This window comes from Oncorhynchus clarkii, chromosome 22 (assembly GCF_045791955.1).
Source record: "Oncorhynchus clarkii lewisi isolate Uvic-CL-2024 chromosome 22, UVic_Ocla_1.0, whole genome shotgun sequence".
NCBI lineage: Eukaryota > Metazoa > Chordata > Actinopteri > Salmoniformes > Salmonidae > Oncorhynchus > Oncorhynchus clarkii.
Window position 1 is genome coordinate 8,344,026 of NC_092168.1, and position 26,814 is coordinate 8,370,839.

Consider the following 26,814-nt stretch of genomic DNA (forward strand, 5'->3'; position numbering starts at 1 on the left):
TGTTGGGTAACGGCTTGTAAGTAAGCATTTCACTGTAATGTCTACGCCTGTTGATTTGATTTGGTTAGCGAATCCAGTGTATTTGGCCTTGTGTTTTAGGTTATTGTCCTGCTGAAAGGTGAATTTGTCTCCCAGTGTCTGGTGGAAAGCAGACTGAACCAGTTTTTCCTCTAGGATTTAGCCTGTGCTTAGCTCCATTCTGTTTATTTTCATCCTAAAAAAACTGTGTTGTGTCGGATTTGCCTCAAACATAACGCTTTGTATTGAGGACATAAAGTTCATTTCTTTGCCAATTTTGTTTTGCAGTTTTACTTTAGTGCCTTACTGCCAACAGGATGCATGTTTTGGAATATTTGTATTCTGTACATGCTTCCTTTTTCCCCCCACTGTCAATTGGTTTAGTATTGTGGAGTAACTACAATGTTGTTGATCCATCCTCCGTTTTCTCTTATCACAGCCAGTAAACTCTTTAACTGTTTTAAAATCACCATTGGCCTGATGGTGAAATCCCTGAGCAGTTTCCATCCTCTCTGGCAACTGAATTAGGAAGGGTGCATGTATCTTTGTAGTAACTAGGGGTATTGATACACCAACTAAAGTGTAAATGAATAGCTGCACCATACTCAAAGGGATATTCAATGTCGACTTTTTTTTACCCATCAACCAATAGGTGCCCTTCTTTGTGAGGCATTGGGAAAACCTCCCTGGTCTTTGAGGAGGAATCTGTGTTTGAAATTCACTGCTCGGATGAGGGACTTTACAGATAATTGTACGTGTGGGGTACAGAGATGAGGTAGTAATTAAGAACACTATTATTGCAGACAGAGTGAGTCCATGCAACTTACTGTATGTGACATATTAAGCAAATCTTTACTCCTGAACGTATATAGGCTTGCCATATCAAAGGAGTTGAATACTTACTGACTCAAGCTATTTCAGCTTTTCATTTATAATTAATATGTTAAAAAAGTCTGAAAAACATGATTCCACTTTGACATTTATGGGGTATTGTGTGGAGGCCAGTGACAAAACAATCTAAATGTAGTTGATTTTATATTCAGGCTGTAACACGACAAAATGTGGTCAAAATCAAGGAGTGTGAATACTTTCTGAAGGCACTGTAGATGCATGTAAAGTTAGGATTTCCCCTTGAGACATCCTATTGGATGTTGAATGCCCAGCCAAATTCTCTGACTTACTGATTTCATCTGCCTATACATTCATAATGCTATTCCGAGTCTTAGTGGTCGGGCAACTTAGCAAGTCATCCAAAACATGTCCTGCTTTTTTTTTTTTTAGAAGGCATGACTAAAAACAGTGTAATTATGGTTTATGACCAGCTCTCATCTGATCTGGTAGCTTATGAAATATTGCAACATTACATTTGCAACCAAATATGTCTTCATAAAATAATTCCCTCCAGGGCTCAAAACCAAGTCATCTCCTTCGCATAGAGTTAATCAGGCTGTTGATTGTGCAAACCCACAGTTTCATCAGCTGTCTGGGTGATTGTACTTTATGTGTGCATGAATCATTTCTGGTGTTTTTTTGTTTCAGCTCATGAAACATGGGACCAACACTCTACATGTTGCATTTATCTTTTTGTTCTCTATAGTTTCAAAATGCTGACCACCTCCACTCAGATTCAAGGAAGGTGATGTGCGGTGCACAACAGGCACGGTCCTCCACTCTCTGGACTCCTGACCATTTGATCTGAATGAACTGTGCTTGTGTACATTTGCTTCATTATAATTGTCAAAAATGACTGGCATTTAGTACATATGGATGTATTTAAAAGTCTCATTAAAGTTTGGATTCATTTTCTGGCGCCTCCCTCTTGTCAGCATCGGTTTGGACATGAGGTTGTAACTAATATGCATATCACCTACACTTTGTCATGTAGGCTTTTTTATTTATTATATTAAAAATAGATTTGAATACTATTCCGATGTTGGCCTCTCTGATCTAATTCTGATTGGAGTAATTGTTTGATATATTGATGATTTTTATGTTTTTTTTTACTTGTCCATTCGGACAAGTTAAATCTATATTATGCTAGTCCCCAAATTAGCTAGCTAGTTACAAGTATCTTTGGTTATATCAACATACTAATGTTAGCTGTCTACTAGCTAGCCAATATTCCTACAGTGGTGTGCAGCAAACTCTCACGCCTGGTGTAGCTAGCAGTCTAGCATGGTAGATAGGGAACTTAGATAACGTGCATTCTGAAAATGTTCAGAACCCTTGACATTTTCCACATTTTGTTATGTTACAGCTTTATTCTAAAACGGGTGGTGGAAAAGGTGCATCCTGTTTCCATTGATCATCCTTGAGATGTTTCTACAACTTGATTGGAGTCCAACCTGTGATAAAAGCAATTGATTGGACATGATTTGGAAAGGCACACACCTGTCTATATAAGGTCAGTGCATGTCAAAGAAAAAACCAATCCACGAGGTCGAAGGAATTGTCCGTAGAGCTCTGAGACAGGATTGTGTCAAGGCACAGATCTGGGGAAGGGTACCAAAACATTTCTGCAGCATTGATGGACCCCAAGAACACAGTGGCCTCCATCATTCTTAAATGGAAGAAGTTTGGAACCGCCAAGACTCAATCTTGGGGAGAAGAGGACCCGAACCAAGAACCCGATGGTCACTCTGACAGAGCTTCAGAGTTCCTCTGTGGAGATGGGAGAACCTTCCAGAAGGACAACCATCTCTGCAGCACTCCACCAATCAGGCCTTTATGGTAGAGAGGCAAGACACAAAAGATATTGCAACATCACAATTGCAACCAAATATGTCTTCATAAAATTATTCCCTCCAGGGCTCAAAACCAAGTGATCTCCTTCGCATAGAGTTAATCAGGCTGTTGATTGTGCAAACCCACAGTTTCATCAGCTGTCTGGGTGGCTTACTCAAATGATCCCGAAGGAGAAACAGCTGGATGTCGAGGTTCACAGCTGGCAACAGCTCTAGTGGACATTCCTGTAGTCAGCATATCAATTGAAATTTCCCTCAAAACTTGAGACATCCGTGGCATTGTGTTGTGTGACAAAAGTGCACATTTTAGAATGGCCTTTAATTGTCCCCAGCACAAGGTGCATCTGTGTAATGATCATGCTTTTTAATCAGCTTCTTGATATGCCACACCTGTCAGGTGGATGGATTATCTAGGCAAAGGAGAAATGCTCACTAACAGGGTTATAAACATATTTGTGCACAGAATTTGAGAGAAATCAGCTTTACGTGTGCAGGGACAATTTCTGGTGTCTTTTGTTTCAGCTCATGAAACATGGGACCAACACTCTACATGTTGCAATTATCTTTTTGTTCTCTATAGTTTCAAAATCCTGACCCACTCCACTCAGATTCAAGGTAGCTGATGTGCGGTTCGCAACAGGCATGGTCCTCCACTCTATGGTCTTGTGACCATTTGATCTGAATGAACTGTGCCTCGAGCAGCCTATGTCGACAGAATCAAGCCTTTAGACATTAATGTACATTTCCTTCATTATAATTGTCAAAAATGACTGGCATTTAGTACATATTGATGTAATTAAAAGTGTCATTAAAGTGTGGCTACATTTTCTGGCGCATCCCTAATGTCAGCATCGGTTTGGACATGAGGTTGTAACCAATATGCATATCACCTACACTTTTTCATGTAGGCTTTTTTATTTATTATATTAAAAATAGATTTGAATACTATTCCGATGTTGGCCTCTCTGATCTAATTCTGATTGGAGTAATTGTTTGATATAGTGATGATTTTTGTGGGGTTTTTTTACTTGTCCATTCGGACAAGTTAAATCTATATTATGCTAGTCCCCAAATTAGCTAGCTAGTTACAAGTATCTTTGGTTATATCAACATACTAATGTTAGCTGTCTAATAGCTAGTCAATATTGCTACTGTGGTGTACAGCAAACTCTCACACCTGGTGTAGCTAGCAGTCTTGCATGGTAGATAGGGAACTTAGATACAGAGCATTCTGAAAATGTTCAGAACCCTTGACTCTTTCCCCTCATCAATCTACACACGGTACTCCATCATTTGCAAAGTGAAAACTGTTTTTTTTTAAATTTGTGCAAAAAATATATATACACTGCTCAAAAAAATAAAGGGAACACTAAAATAACACATCCTAGATCTGAATGAATGAAATATTCTTATTAAATACTTTTTTCTTTACATAGTTGAATGTGCTGACAACAAAATCACACTAAAATTATCAATGGAAATCAAATTTATTAACCCATGGAGGTCTGGATTTGGAGTCACACTCAAAATTAAAGTGGAAAACCACACTACAGGCTGATCCAACTTTGATGTAATGTCCTTAAAACAAGTCAAAATGAGGCTCAGTAGTGTGTGTGGCCTCCACGTGCCTGTATGACCTCCCTACAACGCCTGGGCATGCTCCTGATGAGGTGGCGGATGGTCTCGTGAGGCATCTCCTCCCAGACCTGGACTAAAGCATCCGCCAACTCCTGGACAGTTGGTGGATGGAGCGAGACATGATGTCCCAGATGTGCTCAATTGGATTCAGGTCTGGGGAACGGGCGGGCCAGTCCATAGCATCAATGCCTTCCTCTTGCAGGAACTGCTGACACACTCCAGACACATGAGGTATAGCATTGTCTTGCATTAGGAGGAACCCAGGTCCAACCGCACCAGCATATGGTCTCACAAGGGGTCTGAGGATCTCATCTCGGTACCTAATGGCAGTCAGGCTACCTCTGGCGAGCACATGGAGGGCTGTGCGGACCCCCAAAGAAATGCCACCCCACACCATGACTGACCCACCGCCAAACCGGTCATGCTGGAGGATGTTGCAGGCAGCAGAACGTTCTCCACGGCGTCTCCAGACTGTCACGTCTGTCACATGTGCTCAGTGTGAACCTGTTTTCATCTGTGAAGAGCACAGGGCACCAGTGGCGAATTTGCCAATCTTGGTGTTCTCTAGCAAATGCCAAACGTCCTGCACGGTGTTGGGCTGTAAGAACAACCCCCACCTGTGGATGGTGGGCCCTCATACCACCCTCATGGAGTCCGTTTCTGACCGTTTGAGCAGACACATGCACATTTGTGGCCTGCTGGAGGTCATTTTGCAGGGCTCTGGCAGTGCTACTCCTGCTCCTCCTTGCACAAAGGTGGAGGTAGCGGTCCTGCTGCTGGGTTGTTGCCCTCCTACGGCCTCCTCCACGTCTCCTGATGTACTGGCCTGTCTCCTGGTAGCACCTCCATGCTCTGGACACTACGCTGACAGACAGAGCAAACCTTCTTGCCACAGCTCGAATTGATGTGCTATCCTGGATGTGCTGCACTACCTGAGCCACTTGTGTGGGTTGTAGACTCCGTCTCATGCTACCACTAGAGTGAAAGCACCGCCAGCATTCAAAAGTGACCAAAACATCAGCCAGGAAGCATAGGAACTGAGAAGTGGTCTGTGGTTATCACCTGCAGAACCACTCCTTTATTGGGGGTGTCTTGCTAATTGCCTATAATTTCCACCTGTTGTCTATTCCATTTGCACAACAGCATGTGAAATGTATTGTCAATCAGTGTTGCTTCCTAAGTGGACTGTTTGATTTCACAGAAATGTGATTGACTTGGAGTTACATTGTGTTGTTTAAGTGTTCCCTTTATTTTTTTGAGCAGTGTATATAACAAAAAAATACCTTATTTACATAAGTATTCAGACCCATAAGTATTCAGACCCATAAGTATTCAGACCCATAAGTATTCAGACCCTTAAGTATTCAGACCCATAAGTATTCAGACCCATAAGTATTCAGACCCATAAGTATTCAGACCCTTTGCAATGAGCCTTGAAACTGAGCTCAGGTGCATCCTGTTTCCATTGATCATCTTTGAGATGTTTCTACAGCTTGATTGGAATCCAACCTGTGATAAATGCAATTGATTGGACATGATTTGGAAAGGCACACACCTGTCTGCATAAGGTCCCACAGTTGGCTGTGCATGTCAGAACAAAAACCAAGCCATGAGCTTGAAGGAATTGTCCGTAGAGCTCTGAGACAGGATTGTGTTGATGCATAGATCTGGGGAAGTTACCAAAACATTTCTGCAGCATTTAAGGTCCACAAGAACACAGTGGTCTCCATCATTCTTAAATGGAAGAAGTTTGGAAACACCAAGACTCTTCTTAGAGCTGGCCACCCGCCCAAACTGAGCAATCGGGGGAGAAGAGCCTTGGTCAGGGAGGTGACCAAGAACCCAAAGGTCACTCTGACAGAGCTTCAGAGTTTCTCTGTGGAGATGGGAGAACCTTCTAGAAGGACAACCATCTCTGCAGAACTCCACCAATCAGGCCTTTATGGTAGAGAGGCCAGACAGAAGCCACTCCTCAGTAAAAGGCACATGACAGCCTGCTTGGAGTTTGCCAAAGGGGTCCTAAAAACCTCTCAGACCATGAGAACCAAGATTGAACTATTTGGCCTGAATGCCAGGAAACCTGGCACCATCGCTTCGGTGAAGCATGGTGGTGGCACCAACATGCTGTGGGGATGTTTTTCAGCGGCAGGGACTGGGAGACTAGTCAGGATCGAGGGAAAGATGAATGGAGCAAAGTCAGATATCCTTGATGAAAACCTGTTCCAGAGCGCTCAGGACCTCAAACTGGGGCGAAGGTTCACCTTCCAACAGGACAACGACCCTAAGCACACAGCCAAGACAACACGGAAATGGCTTGAGGCCCAGCCAGAGCCCGGATTTGAACCCAATCTAACATCTCTGGAGAGACCTAAAAATAGCTGTGCAGGGATGCTCCACATCCAACCTGACAGAGCTTGAGAGGATCTGAAAGAAAAGAATGGAAGAAAGTCCACAAATATAGGTCTGCCAAGCTTGTAGCGTCATACCGAAGAACACTCAAGGCTGTAATCGCTGCCAAAGGTTCTTCAACAAAGTACTGAGTAAATGGTCTGAATACTTACGTAAATGTTATAATTCAATGTTATTTTTTTCATATACATTTACACAAAAAAACAACCGTTTTTGCTTTGTCATTATGGGGTTATGTGTGTAAATGGATGAGAAAATCCATTTTAGAAAAAGGCTGTAACGTAACAAAATGTGGAAAAAGTCTAGGGGTCTGAATACTTGATTTTACTGATAATATGGCACTTAACTTCAGGCTCAGTGTTCATTCATTTGAATGCAAATCACGTACGAACAACAGTTCCTTATTCTCTCTCATGTCTGTCGGTAATATCCAATGTTTTTTTTAATGGGTCTCTCAACAACCATGCCCATGTGGCTGTCACCTTGCTTATAGTTGCAGCGTTTACATTGCTATCCTTGGCCTACGACTGTCTGGGTATTGTTCTGGTGTTAAATGCAAGTCAGATGTCCTTTGAATTGTTGTGACTTATTTCCCTACTCTGGTACAACATGTAAGACTGCAGAAAAATGTATTATGAACTCTGCAATGAATGTGTGTGTCACAATTTACTATTTGCCTATGATGTATGTGTGATAATGTGCCAATACGCAATGCATTTATCAATTTGTATATCAAATTGTGAAACAGTGAAGTTCCACCTTGAATTTTGCATGTATTTACCTACCACATGGTGTCGCTATAACATGAATAAAACGATCATAAAAAGGCTCCATTTGAAAACTAGGCTACCTACAGTATTGTCCTCTTGCCTGTCATTATTCACCCTTCAATGATTCATATAGATCCAGAGCTATAGGTGTTTGTCCATTGGTAGTGTCCCCTAAGAACAATGTCCAATTTCTGACACACAATAAAGCTAAGTTTGGTAAAAAAAAATGTGGTATGTGGATGATGGTCATGCTTAGGCAAGAACTATAAATTGAAATAAGTAGCTACAGTTAAAAACATTTTGTTGTTATTTCATGAAATGTGATTTTTAGAAAAGGGGTGTTTTTCCCAAGTACTGGGGTAACATGGGACAAACTAACTCAATGAAGTTACTTGTAGATGGTTTGGGCATGATTTGAAATATGGTAATTTAGGTACCACTGACTTGCATTGGATCACCTTAAATGTTACGGCTTTATTAAAAACTGATTACAATTTGTATCTCTAAACATGTGGTTATTTATCTTTAGGCTCTCCTAATGGTATATATAACTTTTTCTAAATGACAAAATATTAGATCAACTTAACTCAGAATTGTTTTGTTAGAGTGACAATTTTGTTTGTTTGTTGATGAGACAGATACCATTTTTAGTCGAGCAAGAGCATTGGCAGCCAGAGAAAGTGTTGGAAAAAAACGCGAATTGTTCACTTCAGATGTTGAAAATACCAATGAAAGTCATACGAATTGGCTCCTTCAATCAAGTTTCACATAGACTTAGTGAACAAAATATTGATGCACTTAAATATTTTGTCTTTGCGGTTCACCCTCTGAATAGCACACATACACACACACTCGTTACCAAGGCTTAAACGTCCTTCTTTAACCTGTCCCCTCCACTTTATCTACACTGATTGAAGTGACATCAGTAAGTATCATAGCTTTTACATGGTCAGTCTTTCTTGGAAAGAGCAGGTTATCCGGTGTTCTTAAAGTTTTTTTTTAGCACTCAGTGTACATATTTCCAATGCTGCTTTAAATGAATAAAAAACCGAAACGTTTGTAGCCTATTCCTTCTGGGATGGAGAGATGAAATCAATCACCGCTGGGAGGAAAACTAGGGCAGTAAGGTATTCGACGCCACACGAAAGGCTATTTGCACGCTGAGTCGTCGTCGTTCAAAGCATCTACAGTACCCATAGGCCTACGTTTGGACGCCGATTTATTTGTATTTTTTAGTTGTTGTGCATTCGACAGAGAACTTGGCATCCGTAGCATTGTGTCACAACTTTGATAAGTTGACTGCTGGCTAAACGGGAAAGACTGGGTTGTGCTGGCGGCGTATTGGAACAGAGCAGTGACTGTTGTTTTGATCCAAGATTTGGAGGTAAAAGTGGGAGTTCCAGAATTCACAAGAACGCAGAGTAGCCTAATGGATCACTGAACGAATGAAAAGTCTACGGTATATTTTGTACGGTATAAGTAATTTTTTGAATCCCTAATAAAGACTGATGAAAGTTGACAGCTGCTCGGAGGGGCAGGGCCATTCATGGTAAGAGATTACAGAAGTTACAGAATGATCTTAATGAAATTGTACTTTAATGTCTGTAACACTTTGTAAGTCTGGCAAAAGTTATCCGGCGAAACTATGACTTCATTGTTAATAGGGGCTCGCCCATCCGCAGCAGGCACTCGGTCGTTTGGGACAGCTCTAGATGTAAACCTGTGCATTTTTTTTGTTATGAAATATGAATAATTGTGTGTTTTTCTTGCCTTTCATTAGTCCGAGGGATTTAGTTAAACCTATGCAGCTAGACATGGAAGAAAATGGGTCCCAAGGAACTCGACGACGACTTTCTGGCTCTAGGTACAGTATGTGGATTCATTATGGGTACTAGGTCAGAGGGTTCCTGTGTGAGAACTGTCAGCTGTCAGTTTTTCTTAGCTGTAGTCTACTACATTATTGTTCACTTCAGGATAGAATTGTAACCATTACTTGGAGGTGTTCTAAAATGCTTAGATTGATGATGACACTTAAAAAAGTGTATATTAGATCATTTATGGTGCAATTCATGAGATGACATCAGTTGGAAAATATGGGACTTTTGTAGCCCATGGTGTCTTATGTCATTCCAAACCCTTATTCAGTTCAAACCTTTTACAAAGCTTCACTGGGATTCCATCCCTTCAATGCCATTATCTACCCCCCCCCCCCCCACCCCCACACAAAGACAATGTTGCAATACATTTTCTAGACACATGTTGCAAGCAAATTGCAATTGAATGACACGATTGCATGTCTGAGACAAAAGGTTTGACTCATTTAATAGTCCACAACCAGAGGGGATATATCGGCTAGATTGAGTAAATGTAGTCAGTAACTGAAGTAACAGTTGTTGCAGACATTTCAGTAACCTTTGAACTCCACTCATTTCCTGCCTTCTGAGTTGTTCTGAGAAATTGCCTTGACCACATGTTGGGGTCATGGGAAGCATTTTGGAGGAAAACCAGTGTGCATCTCATGTGCATTATAATCAACATCTGGTTATTTATTGATATTCTGAAGTCTTAATTCTATGGATGGGATGATCTCATAGATATATCCTCATATTTCAGTCTCAATATGGAAAACTCCACATCTGTGGAGAAATGGAAACTTCACATGAATTGCTATTAAACCCTTGAATTCTGCATCTCAGTCCTAATTAAAATCACAATAAATCTGCAGGCCTGCGTTGCATGCCAAGGGAGTGAGCAGTGACTTTCTAAAAAACTTGCAAAGAACTTTGGAAAACTCACTCCCAAGTTTTTTAAGAGCAAACGCCTCCGACCAACTGGAATACGGTCAGCTGACATCATCTTCAAGCAACCGGTCTTGAACCAAATAAATGGGAAATTCCACACGGTCGCAGACATAACACTTTTAAAAAGATCCTCGTTGACTCTTGTTTATTTGATATTCAATATTAGGCAAAAGACACGTTTAGACCTCTCCTCATGGATCATTTTGTTTTACCACCAGTGGTATTTTTTGGGATAGGTGCTTATCATGAACTCCACATAACCACACAGTAATCTATTGACCCTTTTGATATGTCATTGGAGAATTGTGTAATTTGGTAGCAGAGCCCATCTCTGGCTTTCTAGAGTAGCAGACTACCCAATTCAGTGTGTGGTTTGTCTGTTATTTGGAAATGAAAGCCACTCTCCATGAGCTGTTGTGTTGGTGGGAGGGGGGGGGGGGGGGATACATGTGTGCCGGTTTTATTTGTGGCTTTTCATACTTTGAGCCACAACTGCTTCTGAAAATCCACCCCTCTTTTCAAGTGCAATGACTTGTGGAGACATCATGTGGCCCTTCACGCCATGCTACATTTGTTATCTTGCTACAGACCCTTCTAAAACACAGGCCCTTGTCCAAGGGTGGCAGTTTGTAGTGCACACAAACATGCATAGCTCTATGAACACAGTGATATTCACTTGAGGATTTTCCAAATTTAGATTCAACTAAATAATTGTATGTCTAGTTCTGCTTTGGCCGTTGGAAAAGTGACTTAATGTCTGCTAAAAGACAGCATCATTTTGCCACAGCAGCATCTGTTTGCAATGACATCTGGTCTCTCATTTTGAAATCCTTCGCTTGGCAACCTTGCGTTTCTGAGTAGAGCGGCACATGCAGTGCCTTCAGAAAGTAGTCATACCCCTTTTTCCACGTGGTGTTGTGTTACAGCCCGAATTCAATTCAATGAATTGATTCATTTGAGATATTGCGTCACCGATAGCCCAAAATGTCAGCGGAATTATGTTTTTAGAAATGGGATTAAAAATGAAAAGCTAAAATGTTTTGAGTCGATAAGTATTCAACCCTTATGTTATGACGAGCCTAAATGTGTTCAGGAGTAAAAATGTGCTTAGCAAATCACGTAGGTTTCATGGACTCACTCTATTTGCAATAACAGTGTTTATTGCACATAGAGAGTGGGGTACATAGATGACTACTATCTCTGTACCCCACACATACAATTAATTATCTGTGAGGTCCCTCAGTCGAGCAGTGAATTTCAAGCAGAGATTCAACCACAAAAACCATGGAGGTTTTCCTATGGTTTGTTATGAAGGGCACTTATTGGCAGATGGGTAAAAGAAAGCAGACACTTAATATCCCCTTTGAGCATGATGCGGTTATTATTGTTACACTTTGGATGGTGTATCAATACATCCAGTCACTACGAAGATACAGGCGCCCTTCCTAACTCCGTTGCCGTAGTGGATGGAAAACGCTCAGGGATTTCACCATGAGGCCAATGTTGATTTTAAAACAGAGTTGAGTGGTTGTGATAGGAGAGAACTGAGGATGTATCAACAACATTGTAGTTAATCCACAATACTAACTTAAATGACAGAGCGAAAAGAATTAAGGCTGTACAAAATACAAATATTCCAGAACATGCATCCTGTTGGCAATAAGGCACCAAGTGAATACTTCAAAAAATGTGGCAAAGAAGTTTAACTTTTTGTCCTGAATACAAAGCATAATGTTTGGGGCAAATCCAACACAACACCTCACTGAGTACCACTTCATATTTTTAAGAACAGTGTTGGCTGCATAATGTTATATGTATGCCTGTTATCAACAAGGACTGGGGAGTTTTTTGGGGGGATAAAAATAAATGGAATAGAGCTAAGCACAGGCAAAATCCGAGAGGAAAACCTGGTTCAGTCTGCTTTCCACCAGACACTGCAAGACAAATTCACCTTTCAGCAGGACAATAACCTAAAACACAAGGCCAAATGTGCACTAGACTATGCACAAAATTGAAGGTTCCTGTAGCCGAGTTACAGTTTTGACTTAAATCTGTATAAAAATCTATGGCAAGACTTAATGACTGTCAAGCAATGATCAACAACCAATGTGACAGAGCATAACAATAAAAAATAAAAAAATATTTATTTTAGTGTACAAATACTGTACAATCCAGGTGTGCAAAGCTCTTAGACTTACCCAGAAAGACACAGCTGTAATCGCTGCCAAAGGTGATCCTAACATGTATTGACCCAGGGGGTTGAATACTTATCTAATCAAGATATATTAGTGTTTTATTTTTCTCCATTAATTACAATAATAAATAAAACATTTCTTCCACTTTGACATGAAATAGTATTTTGTGCAGATTGTTGACAAAAAAAAGTGACAAATCCATTTTAATCCCACTTTGTAACACATCAAAATGTGGAGAAAGTCTAGGGGTGTGAATACTACCTGAAGGCTGTACAGGCCTATCCAAATGTAGGATCTTGATTTTTATCACCCTGTTGCAGGAGAACTTTCCTGAAATGCAGGAAATGTCAAACTTGTAGTGTAAAAAGGCTTCTGACGTTTTAATTTCCATTCGGACATTTCAAAGTTGAGTTTTCCTTTTCAAAAAAATGTATCCGCCCCTACAAAAATGTCCATTAGTTATAATGCACATAGTAATTCACACTTCCTGTTGCTGCAGAATTGTTTTCCTGTTGTAGCAAACTGCTGTAGCAAATATCCTACATCTGTACAGGAAAGGAGTGCAGAAGGAGGATGGATGGTTTATAGATTTTCCTCCATGACAGCGGAGTGTTTTTCTTGGTGACATTCCTCTCCCTATCCTCCCAGCTATGTGAAGCCCGTGCTGATAATGAGAGACACCTTTTTTTTTTTTTTACCATGATCTCACATTGCAGGCTTCCCTCGGAGTGGAGCCGAGCGTGGAATTGGTATAGGTATTGTGAATCCCCGCAGCTGTTTCCAGACACTTTAGCAGTCCAAGGGCACAGCTGCATTTTAATTCAGTAGCTTTATTCCCATTTAACTGCATCCACTGAAGATATCGTAAGTCTCGACCCTGGCAAATGAGAACACTGTCACACATTGTAGAGGCTCAACTATTTGGATGTTCCTGTTTTAGGTCTTCTTCTGTTCTGAGTTGAAACTTTGCAGGAGTATAAATGGATTGGGTCTCTGCAAATATTTGGACAATTAATTAAGCTCACAGTAGCACTAATCAAAGTGGTTGAAAGCTATGGTGAGAGGGATGGGCTGAATTCTACAACATGTCAATATTAGCAAAATATAGCTGCAAGCTGAAATCATTGGGGTCAAAGTTACTGCCCTATAACCATATTTTGTGTTATACCGCCAGAATTTAGCATACTGGCAGCAGTACGCCCTTATAACGAGCTACTGCACACCCATGTTTTCCATAGGTCTTCGAGGCTAACGTGTTCGCTGTGAGGAGAGGAACTTGTGAAACTAATACTGCAATTTCAAATCGAAATTTGCCATTTCAAACCACTTTGATTAGTGCTACTGTGAGCTTAATTAATTGTCCAAATATTTGCAGAGACCCAATCCATTTATACTCCTGCAAAGTTTCAACTCAGAACAGAAGAAGACCTAAAACAGGAACATCCAAATAGTTGAGTCTCTGCAAACAGAAGTGTTATAAGTCTAGACCTTGGCAAATGAGATCTTCACTGGATGTGTTAAAGGGTAATGTAGCTACTAATGTAAGGTAATGATAGCATAGACAAAAACCCTCAGAGTTCTAGCATTTGCAACATTTTCCCCTTGAAACTTTCCTGAGGGGTAAAAGCCTCTGTTCAGCCAGGAAAAGAGTTTCCAATTGGGCCAGGAACTACTGTAGGTTACAAATTAAACACAAAACACGGTCACAAAACTCTGAAAGCCAATAGAGGACAGCAGGTGTCATTCCCTCACTAAATGCGATGAACTTACATGAAAATGAACACATTTCGAAATAACTTTTCAATACAGAATAGTATATACTGCGTTTGATACAGCATTTGTGCGATTATTATTAGGCCTATACATTTGTACAATGTTGTTCATCACATTACAATACTGTTTGACAGATTCAATAGAGTAGATACAGATATCACACAGGCCTTGTTGTTTGTAGTTTCAGTGAAGAGGTCAGTGGCATTCCAGAGGCCACCCACACCACTCATAGCAACAGCATTAAATGTAAAGGAGAGAAAAAATCACTGAATTTGGCCAGTGGGAAAATGAAAACTTCTTCTAACAAAAAATGTAATTGAGACCTTAAGACAAGCTTGTGTTTGCTAAGCCCGTCAGGTCTTGGGAATACAGAGGCTTTTATGTCTTGTGGATGGGATGCTTTATGCCTCAGAGAGCTAAAACAGACAGTGGCCATCATCCAGAGAACAGGGAATAATGGGTTGTCTTTGTTGTGCAGTTGAAGCCAACGCACTGACCGTAAATACCAATGAGCACTTATTCCTGGAGTTGTACTGTGTTAGTATACAAAATCAGTCAACTATATGTTAAAATTTCGCCAAATGAATTGGTAGGCTTGGCTATTGCAGAAATTAACATGCTCGGTTTTAATACCAGAGAGAGCACGTATTCAACACAGATTCCACGCAATAGCTCTGTGCAAATGGCGTCATAGTGCCTGGACAATACCAATGGTCAATAGTGTGTATGAAGTCTTGGCCCGTGCTTTGTTTCTGTTGTGTACTCTTCCACCTACCATCCACCTTCATAACAGAGCCTTTTGTGTTAAAAAGGTCAGAGAAAAATAGAAGGACAGGGTTGAATAAAAGTACGTGACGCAAATCTCTAGATGGCGCTATTCTCGTGCACATTATCATTTACCAGTTGTTCATTCGGTATATTGAATATGTCACAGAAGCAGACATTTCGCAGCTGCTAACCTGATGGTTACAAATGTGAGAAATATGTATCTTTCATAACGAATGCTAGTTTATGGCACTGTGTCATTTTATTTTTGGATTTCCTCTGTGTCTTTTACATGGAAAACTGTAATCACAAAGCAAGATCATAGTTAACGTTCCCTCTTGGGCCTTTGACATTTTGTAAAGCTCCAGTGCATGTGATGAGCATCAGGGGAGACCGCAGAGCAACAGGCTAATGCTTCTTTGATAAACACTCCTGTATAGACAATGCAGCATTGTCTCATAAAAGAATGAATGCAGTCTGATTTATATATATTATAATTATGACTCGAAGGGGAAAAGCGCTCTCTTCTCCTGCATTTTTATGTAAATGTTGACCTCACAGAAAGGACAAACTTGTTCCTCTTTTTCAGTAGCGTACACGTTTTACATACACTCTTAGAAAAAAAGTTCTTTGACTATCCCCATAGGAGCCCCCTTTTTGGGACCAGATAAAACCGTGTTTGGTTCCAGGAAGAACTCTTGGGTCCCATGTAGATCCCTTTATGAAAATGGTCCTAAATGGAACCCCAAAAGGTTATGCCATGAACCAAAAAGGGTTCTCCTATGGGGACAGGCGAAAAAAAACCTTTTTAGGTTCTAGATGGCACTTTTTTTTTCTAGGAGTGTAGGCAGCTGAAGTGTTATGTGTATTTTATGGGTTTACAGTGCATTCAGAAAATATTCAGACCCCTTGACTTTTTACACATTGTTACATTACAGCCTTATTCTAAAATTGATTTTAAATTGTGTTTTCCCCCTTATCAATCTACGCACAATACCCCATAATGAAAAAACAAAAAAAGGTTTTAAGATTGTTTTGCAAGTGTATAATTATTATTTTTTTAAACATCACATAATATAATTATTATATAATCATAATTATTCAGAACCTTTACTCAGTACTTTGTTGAAGCACCTTTCAAGTCTTCTTGGATATGACCCTAAAAGCTTGGCACACCTGTATTTGGGCAGTTTCTCTCAAGCTCTGTCAGGTTGGATGGGGAGTGTTGCTGCACAGCTATTTTCAGTTCCACCACAGGTGGACTCCAATTAAGTTGTAGAAACATCTCAGGGATGATCAATGGAAACAGGATGCACCTGAGCTCAATTTTGAGTTTCATAGCAAATCAAATCAAAGTTTATTTGTCACGTGCGCCGAATACAACAGGTCCAATACAACAGACTAGTTACAGTGAAATGCTTACTTACAGACTCTAGCCAATAGTGCAAAAAAGGCATTAGGTGAACAATAGGTAAGTAAAGAAATAAAACAACAGTAAAAAGACAGGCTATATACAGTAGTGAGGCTATAAAAGTAGCGAGGCTACATACAGACACCGGTTAGTCAGGCTATTTGAGGTAGTATCTACATGTAGATATGGTTAAAGTGACTATGCATATATGATGAACAGAGAGTAGCAGTAGCGTAAAGGTGGTGGGTGGCGGGACACAATGCAGATAGCCCGGTTAGCCAATGTGCGGGAGCACTGGTTGGTCGGCCCAATTGAGGTAGTATGTACATGAATGTATAGTTAAAGTGACTATGCATATATGATAAACAGAGAGTAGCAGCAGTGTAAAAAGAGGGGTTGGGGGGTCACACAATACAAATAGTCCAGGTAGCCATTTGCTTAGCTGTTCAGGAGTCTTATTGCTTGGGGGTAAAAACTGTTGAGTTGCCTTTTTGTCCTAGACTTGGCACTCCGGTACCACTTGCCATGCGGTAGTAGAGTGAACGGTCTGTAGCTGGGGTCTTTGACAATTTTTAGGGCCTTCCTCTGACACCGCCTGGTGTAGAGGTCCTGGATGGCAGGCAGCTTAGCCCCAGGGATGTACTGGGCCGTACGCACTACCCTCTGTAGTGCCTTGCGGTCAGAGGCCGAGCAATTGCCGTACCAGGCAGTGATGCAACCAGTGCTCTCGACGTTGCAGGTGTAGAACCTTTTGAGGATCTCAGGACCCATGCCAAATCTTTTTAGTTTCCTTAGGGGGAATAGGCTTTGTCGTGCCCTCTTCACAACTGTCTTGGTGTGTTTGGACCATTCTAGTTTGTTGTTGATATGGACATCGAGGAACTTGAAGCTCTAAACCTGCTCCACTACAGCCCCGTCGATGAGAATGGGGGCGTGCTCAGTGCTCCTTTTCCTGTAGTCCACAATCATCTCCTTAGTCTTGGTTACGTTGAGGGATAGGTTGTTATTCTGGCACCACCCGGCCAGGTCTCTGACCTCCCTATAGGCTGTCTCGTCGTTGTCGGTGATCAGGCCTACCACTGTTGTGTCATCTGCAAACTTAATGATGGTGTTGGAGTTGTGCCTGACCATGCAGTCGTGGGTGAACAGGGAGTACAGGAGGGGACTGAGCACGCACCCCTGGGGAGCTCCAGTGTTGCGAATCAGTGTGGCAGATGTGTTGCTACCTACCCTCACCACCTGGGGGCGGCCCATCAGGAAGTGCAGGATCCAGTTGCAGAGGGAGGTGTTTAGTCCCAGGTTCCTTAGCTTAGTGATGAGCATCGAGGGTACTATGGTGTTGAATGCTGAGCTGTAGTCAATGAATAGTATTCTCACATAAGTGTTCCTTTTGTCCAGGTGGGAAAAGGCAGTGTGAAGTGCAAAAGAGATTGCATCATCTGTGGATCTGTTTGGGCGGTATGCAAATTGGAGTGGGTCTAGGGTTTCTGGGATAATAGTGTTGATGTGAGCCATTACCAACCTTTCAAAGCATGGCTACGGACGTGAGTGCTACGGGTCGGTAGTCATTTAGCCAGGTTGCCTTAGTGTTCTTGGGCACAGGGACTATGGTGGTCTGCTTGAAACATGTTGCTATTACAGACTCAATCAGGGACATGTTGAAAATGTCAGTGAAGACACTTGCCAGTTGGTCTGCACATGCCCGGAGCACACGTCCTAGTAATCCATCTGGCACCGCAGCCTTGTGTATGTTGGCCTGTTTAAAGGTCTTACTCACGTCGGCTACGGACTGTGATCACACAGTCGCCCTGAACTGCTGATGCTCTCATGCATGCCTCAGTGTTGCTTGTCTCGACGCGAGCATATAAGTGATTTAGCTCTTCTGGTAGGCTCATGTCACTGGGCAGCTCGTGTCTGTTCTTTCCTTTGTAGTCTGTAATAGTTTGCAAGCCCTGCCTCATAAGACGAGTGTCGGAGCCGGTGTAGTATGACTCAATCTTAGCCCTGTATTGGCGCTTTTCCTGTTTGATGGTTCGACGGAGGGCATAGCAGGATTTCTTGTAAGCTTCCGGGTTAAAGTCCCATACCTTGAAAGCGGCAACTCTACCCTTTAGCTCAGTGCGAATGTTGCCTGTAATCCATGGCTTCTGGTTGGGGTATGTACGTATAGTCACTGTAGGGCGGGGGGGGGGGGCATCCACGATGCACTTATTGATAAAGCCAGTGACTGATGTAATGTACTCCTCAATGCCATCGTAAGAATCCCGGAACATGTTCCAGTCTGTGATAGCATCTGCTTCATCTGACCACTTTTTTTTATAGACCGAGTCACTGGTGCTTCCTGCTTTAATTTTTGCTTGGAATCAGGAGGATAGAGTTGTGGTCGGATTTACCAAATGGTTGGCAAGGGAGAGCTTTGTACGCATCTCTGTGTGTGGAGTACAGGTGATCTAGAATTTTTTTTCCCTCTGGTTGCACATTTAACATGTTGATATAAATTAGGTAGAACTGATTTATGTTTCCCTGCATTAAAGTCTCTGGCCACTAGGAGCGCCGCCTCTGGGTGAGTGGTTTCCTCTTTGCTTATTTCCTTATACAGCTGACTGAGTGCGGTCTTAGTGCCAACATCTGTCTGTGGTGGTAAATAAACAGCCACGAAAAGTATAGCTGAAAACTCTCTAGGCAGGTAGTGTGGCCTGCAATTTATCTCAATATAATCTACTTCAGGCGAGCAAAATCTAGAGACTTCCTTAGATTTCGTGCACCAACTGTTGTTTACAAATATGCACAGACCACCCCCCCATTAGCTGAATATCCATGTCATCATTCAGCCATGATTCCGTGAAACAGGATATAACGTTTTTGATGTCACGTTGGTAGGATATTCGTGATCGTACCTCGTCTAATTTATTGTCCAGTGATTGCACGTTGGCAAGTAGTATTGACGGTAATGGCAGCTTTCCCAGTCGCCTTCTCTGGGTCCTGATCAGGCATCTTTGTCCTCTGTACCTGCGTCGCTTCCTCTTGCAAATAACGGGGATGTCGGCCCTGTGGGGTGTTTGGAGAATGTCTTGTGCGTCGTCCTTGTTGTAGAAAAAATCTCGAATCCGAGGTGAGTGATCTGTGTCCTGATATCCAGAAGGTCTTTTTTTGCCGTAAGATACGGTAGCAGAAACATTATGTACAAAATAAATTACAAATAATGCAAAACACCCACATAGTAGCCCAATTGGTTGGGCGCCCATAAAACTGCTTCCATAAAACTGCTTCCTGCGCCGTTTTACAGGGCCTGAATACTTATGCAAATAAGGTATTTCATTTTTTATTTATTTTTTACTTGCAAAGATTTCCAAACTTGTTTTCACTTTGTCATTTTGGGGTGTTTTCTGTAGATGGATGAGGATTAGAATTTTAAAAATCCATTGTAGAATAAGGCTGTAACGTAACAAAATGTGGAAAAAGGGAAGGGGTCTGAAATACTTTCTGAATGCGCTGTAAATAGTTCCAGGCGCTAACTGCTCCTAATTTCAGCTCTTATCACTCCAAAAGCAATGGATTTAAACATACACATGGACAGGAACATATTACTTGTCGTTTTCTTATCTTAATGCTTGGCAGATGTTCACCCTGTCTTTACTGGGCCAAGTTACTTGCCTATACTGAGAGAGGTTCTGATAGAAGCATATTTGACCTCTGAAATAAGGTGTGGGGAGAGAACAGGTCAGACAAGGTTGATCTCTTCTGTAACTTGCGTTGTGTAGTGTCATGGACATGGAATTCAAGGATCACCCAGAATGATCTGGAATCTCTTTGATTGACAGACTGGCTAACTAACTTACTACCAGCTGGAGTCCCAGTGGTATTAAGAAGGATATAATGTACTATAGTCTCATAAGGAACGGCTGGGTGCCGTTTATAGTACACTACTTTTTGACCAGTAGTGCACTATATAGGGAAATAGGGTGCCATTTGGGATGTGCCCAATGTTACTGAAGTGAAATAAGGCGATTCATAACAGAAGGTTATAACATACTGTATATTAATGCTAAGCCACTCTGAAGTTAATATTGCCCCCTGGATACAGTTGTCTAAATAAGGGTGTGAAAAGCCTGCATACGGACATGTTATGGGAAAATTGTTTTGTTTTGCCTAAAATAATAAGGTATACACATAGGAAGTGGGGAGTTCTCATAGTTTCTTTTTTTCCTTTTATTTTTTTTAATCTCCTGCCATCCGTCCCACACAGCTCCTGGAGTAATGGCCTTTCCAGGCCTTCTCTAAACAGCTTGTGTTTACTGTGAGCAACCTCTCACCAAATGACCAGCTGTGTCCCTGGTCCTGTGTTTTGTCTTTCCACAGGGATTTCCCTTCTCTGCAACCCAACCCCCAATCCCTGTCGCTCCGATTCCCACCCACTAATGCCTCCAACCACAAGTCGTCCCTTATCGTCTGATAGGGCTTTTCTGTTGAATGAAGGACAAACTCTAAAGGCAAAAGAGTATGTACAGAGGAAGTATACTAAGATCATGTGTTTCAGTAGAGATTCCTCTGTTTGTTACACTTGGAGCATGAACTGTGTGACACTTGATCATTGTACCGTATCAAGCACCTAGTTCTCTTATTTTAAGTGAAAGAACCAGGGAAGGGGACATCTATAGTACATAGTAGGGCAGAGGGTGCAGGAGAAGACTTTGATGTAGTTGAACCTATGTTGATCTGGCACTCTCATTGTAAGATGTAGGACATTTAGTTGAGTCCATTGTATGCTTACTACCCAAGGTCAAACTGTATCTTCCTGCTTTTTTTTTGTCGCATATTCAAAGGGCAGACGGTGACCTCTTGCGTAGATTGTTCCATTTACAACCACTATGATTTAGCAAACAAAATACAGCACAGGACTGTTCAAACTACTTTAAGTACTGTGTAATAGACGGTAAAAGGCAGCATCTCTGAGCCCTGAGTTTCAGGTCATGTTTCAACCTGCATGTCATTCCTGACATTATCAAGTAGTATGGAACTGAAAAATGTTATTATAGATAATGTTCCTCTGTGGAAAAAAAAAAAAAAAGAATCTAACACCAACCTGCATATTGGTGCTGTAAATCTTGACCTATTCTTCTGAGTTTAGCTTGCCTTTCCTCATATACCTGTTGAATAGTCCAACATCTATTATGTGCTGAGTAGCTGTGCGAGTAAAGCATTGGAAAGCAGGAGGCTATTAAATCGGGCCTTGGTAAGCTGCTGGGGTTAGTAATACGTAGGGTGAGAGTGGGTGAAAACACGCTTTGTTGATGACGTTTCACTTATGTTATGAAATACATTTTCCCAAGACAATTATGATTATTTATGTTCTGAATCGGTCGGTGGGGGTCTGTCTCACGTGTCATTAACAGTAGGTCCAAAAAGTTGCACTTTGTAACCTAATACATCCGACAATAAGCACCTAGCTGTGTTGACAAAGCGGTGCAGGTTTCTCATAACTTTTGAGGATTTTACATTTTGTGGTCGCCGTCTTCAAAGTTGTTTCCTCGGGTTGCAAAATTAACATAACACGAGCTGAATGAAATGTAAAAAGGCTTTGAAAATAAAGGGCTTGGTATACGCTCAGTGATCTGTTAACATTTCACAGAGACTCTCGTTTTTTTAACAGATTATGATAGAGACATGAAGGTTTAGACCATTTGTTTTCTTAGAGGATTATCTACACAATTGAACATTTTTACCCGTTGGTCAAAAGATGCGGTTTTGATTGGACACCCTATAATAAGTTCTGACAGACTCCATAGTTAACACTCACTATTTCATCACCGGCCTGATGCACATCAACAATCGTTGTTTTATATAGCTTAACACAAGTTGGATATTGGTCTCCACGACGACATACAACACGTGTCAAGTGTATCTGAAATGCAGCCGTACAATAAGCTAAACCTTAGGCTATAAAAACGAATTCCACACAGGCCTATAATATCACAAAGACGAGATGAAATTGAGAATAGTGAGGTAGCCTACGGAATGGAGCGTAATGTCGCATAAAAGAGCAACTGATTTTTAAAGCCAAAAAACGCAGCCCGTGATTTTTACAGTATGTGTATATAGTGAATACAGAAAGTATTCAGACCCCTTGACTTTTTCCACATTTTGTTATGGTACAGCCTTCTTCTAAAATTGATGACTTTTTTTCTCCATTAATCTACACACAATATACCATAATAACAAAGCAAAAACGTATTTTTAATACATTTGCAAAAAATCTAAAAATAAGTATACTTTTCTCAGTACTTTGTTGAAGCACCTTTGGCAGCGATTACAGCCTCGAGTCTTGGGTATGACGCTACAAGCTTGGAACATCTGTATTTGGAGTTTCTCCCATTCTTCTCTGCAGATCCTCTCAAGCTCTGTCAGGTTGGATGAGGAGCGTCGCTGCACAGCTGTTGTCAGGTGTCTCCAGAGATGTTTGATCAGGTTCAAGTCCGGGCCAATCAAGGACATTCAGAAACTTCTCCCGAAGCCACTCCTGCTTTGTCTTGGCTGTGTGCTTAGGGTCGTTGTCCTGTTGGGAGGTGAACCTTCACCCCAGTATGAGGTTGTGAGCGCTCTGGAGCAGGTTTTCATCAAGGATCTCTCTGTACTTTGCGCCGTTCATCTTTCCCTCGATCCTGACTAGTCTCCCAGTTCCTGGCGCTGAAAAACATCCCCACAACATTATGCTGCCACCACCATGCTTCACTGTAGGGATGGTGCCAAGTTTCCTCCAGACATGACGCTTGGCATTCAGGCCAAAGAGTTCAATCTTGGTTTCATAAGACCAGATAATCTTGTTTCTCATGATCTGAGAGTCCTTTAGGTGCCTTTTGGCAAACTCCAAATGGGCTGTCATGTGCCTTATTCTAAGGAGTGGCTTCAGTCTGGTCACTTTACAATAAAGCCCTGATTGGTGGAGTGCTGCAGAGATCTTTGTCCTTCTGGAAGGTTCCTCCATCTCCACATAGGAACTCTGGAGCTCTGTCAGAGTGACCATCAGGTTCTTGGTTACCTCCCTGAACAAGGCTCTTCTCCCCCGATTGCTCAGTTTGGCCGGGCGGCCAGCTCTAGGAAGAGTCTTGGTGGTTCCAAACTTCTTCCATTTAAGAATGATGGAGGCCACTGTGTTCTTGGGGACCTTCAATGCAGCAGAAATGTTTTGATACTCTCCCAGATCTGTGCATTGACACAATCCTGTCCCGGAGCTCTATGCACAATTTATTTGAGCTCATGGCTTGGTTTTTGCTCTGACATGCACGGTCAACTATGGGATCATTTTATATTGACAGGTTTGTGCCTTTCCAAATCATGTCAATTAAATTTACTACCGGTGGACTCCAATCATGTTGTAGAAACATCTCAAGGATGATCAATGCAAACGGGATGTACCTGAGCTCAATTTCGAGTCTCATAGCAAAGAGTCTGAATGGTTATGTAAAGGAATTTGTTTATTTTTATACATTTACAAAAATATGGCTGTTTCATAAAGTGGAAAAAGGGAAGGGGTCTGAATACTTTCCGAATGCACTGTTGTTATGGTCTTGGGAGTGGATGGCCATTACATAGGTGAGATTTCCATTGCTTAGCTGTTATGCACTGACTACAGTAGCGTAGGCCTACTGTACTTTTCAGTTTGATGCCGGCATTTGAAGTCATCCTGTATTGTGTCGCTTTAATATTTAATTTCATAAAGCTATCAAGATGTTTTATGCATTTAAGCTTATTAAAATATGATTTAATTGAGCTGAGATTGGAACCCATGCCGACTCTGGCATATTTGTGAGGACACATCATTTATTCAGTCTATTTCTTGCCTTGAACACAAAAAAATTATCGATTAAAAAAAAAAAAAAAAGATTTTCTTAACAAAAATACATCTACCCCCTACAAATATGTACATTTATTATAATCCACATAAGAATACAGCGCTTCTCTTGTGAAGCCTGCACGTAGACTACATACAGTAGGCTACTTGAACTGGCGCCCTAGTGGACCTGCAGTCTAAGATACAATGTAGGTAGCTACGGTACTGCATTGTATACAAACACCGCTTCGAGGTGCCCCCTGGCTGGGATTTCTAAATGTTTCTTTAGATATTCAAATCCCCCTGCTGTAGGATTATTTTCCTACTGCGTCGAAATGGGTCAAATTAAGATCTGACATCTGTAGTAACCACTACTGTAATGAACAACGTCACTTAGATCACATCATTTGACCTAGCTTGCCAGGCACCCTGCAACAACCTCCTCTTTTCTGTTTTACGATTGACTTCTCTAATGCTATTTTACTATTTCACAGTGAAACCGATTTGAACCAAAACCAGACACGCTGGATTCATTTAAAGAAATGTTGATCAGACGTTGAAAACAATAAAGTGTATTCCGAATGGAGACTTGTGGATTCATCAGATGTATAATACTAAGGTAATGCTGCTACTGTAGTTATGTTATCTTAGATTAGGCTGATTTAATCATGTCAATCTCAACAGCCCTATGCAAATCAATACAAATCAGAGGCTTGAGGCAAAGTCTGTTGTCGTCTATAAGGATATGTTTATCAGTAGTCATCAGAAAGCAATCATCCAGAAGTGATTTATAAGATTAGCTTACAGGGAATCTGTTCCAAACCCTCGTCTCAGCAACTAGAGCACCCTAGAAACATCTGAGCAGGCGTGTAATCTCATTCGTTGGCAGGCTTGTTCATGGGAGTAAGATACACACAGAGTTGCTGATGTGATTTCAGAGTGAATCACCTCGAAGAAGCAGGGAGTGGTGGTGGGCTGTGTTTGGGATAATGAATAGCAAACACATACAAAGTAACACCTGATTGAATGAAGTGTTGGAAAAGCGTCCCAGGCATGCTATTGTAGCCAGGCTCATATGAGAGGAAGTTGATAAACTCGCTGTGAATGTGATGGATGGCAGGGCTGTGTTGTTTCACCGCCCTGCCCACAGGTTCACGGCTCTAGCGCAGTGTGCAGGGAGGTAAAGTAAAGCTGATTTAGCCCTTTGCTTATTACTGAAGGTGGGGGAGTTCACTCACTCACTCACTGAACTGAAGCTCCACCGATACACCGGGCTTAAGAGATTTCTGCAACCGACTGACTGAGGGGGCCCACTGTGTGAAGGGATTTGAAGTACAGGAGACTACAGGTTTTCTGATGTCACCGCCTGGGCGGGGCATTAAGGTAGGCCCGGTCTCCTCTGCTCCAACAGTCCTAGCATAGCGGAGTCTGTCTTTGAACGCAGTGGAGATGGCAGGTCTTTAAGAGGGGAGAATTCAACACGGAGGCCAAGAGGTAAGAAGGCGTTACAGGTTAATGATTGGAGGAGAGGATCTGTTTTAGGACGAATGTGTAATGTTCAAACCTGTTGCCAGCATTTGAAAATAAAGCACAGGTGGACTTGAAGCACTCTAGTTTTGCTCTACTTCCTAGAGCACCCTGTCTAACTTTTGTTGCGTTGTTTCTTTCCTAAGACAGTGTTGAAGGGGAAGATGGTGGGTGTATGTGCCTTCAGTTTTAGGATTATGTACACTTGTGTATTACTGCTACGATTCTTGAAAGTACATGCCTGGGTAATAACTTCAGACAAGACCAATGTGGGCCATGTTGCTTGCACTGTCATACAAGAATGTTGTAAGACCCGTTGGTTTGAGTAGCTAGTTTACTGGTTGTAGTTTGCTTGGATTCAATGGTTTTGTGGGAGTGTACAGTAGAGTTTCTGTTAACCCTGTATGTGTGAGGGCCGGTACAGTAGATTACTCAGGCAAGGCAATATTATTTTCTATTTTTTTAAGTGGTGTGGACGTTGGTGGTGGTATGCATTGTTGCACTCTCGCTTCTTAAAATACACAGGGTGTTGTCTAGAGGAGAGCAGGAAGGCTTGTTTGCATAGCCACTTTGTTTGTCGCTTTGTTCATGAACCTACCTTTCCCCAAGGGACCTTTTTTTAGGCTACACAGCCGGTAAGAGACTTCAACAGCGGGGAAGGCTTCCTAATCTTTATGCATCAACTCTCAGTAAAATAATTCCATGTATTCACTGAACATAACTTCAGCTTGGCAACTCCAAGAACACTCTTGTCAGTCAGAAGCATAAACAATCTGTCCCCCCCCCCCCCCCCCCCTCAAGTATTTACTTTTCCCCTCAGGGTTTCCCATTGATTATGAAAGAATTTCATGGAAGAGGCTGAAAATGTCTTTCACGGGAACATGCCTATGATCCAGCTGCAAACATGTCCATTGGAATGTAAGGAATTTAGACAG

At 41.6% G+C, this 26,814-nt stretch overlaps 1 protein-coding gene across 2 annotated transcripts in view; it reads left to right on the plus strand.

The window, feature by feature from the left end:
* The first annotated feature begins 8,485 nt into the window (after positions 1-8,485).
* Positions 8,486-26,814, plus strand: part of LOC139380280 (cordon-bleu protein-like 1) — a 33,867-nt gene continuing 15,538 nt past the window's right edge. The window contains exons 1-2 of one of the 2 annotated variants that reach the window (XM_071122841.1): positions 8,486-9,128; positions 9,360-9,443. In XM_071122841.1, coding sequence (XP_070978942.1) covers positions 9,088-9,128; positions 9,360-9,443 — 125 coding nt within the window. In that variant the 5' untranslated portion in view covers positions 8,486-9,087. Of the gene's footprint in view, positions 9,129-9,359; positions 9,444-25,470; positions 25,847-26,814 lie in introns of those variants that run through there. The other variant, XM_071122842.1, reaches the window with a different exon arrangement.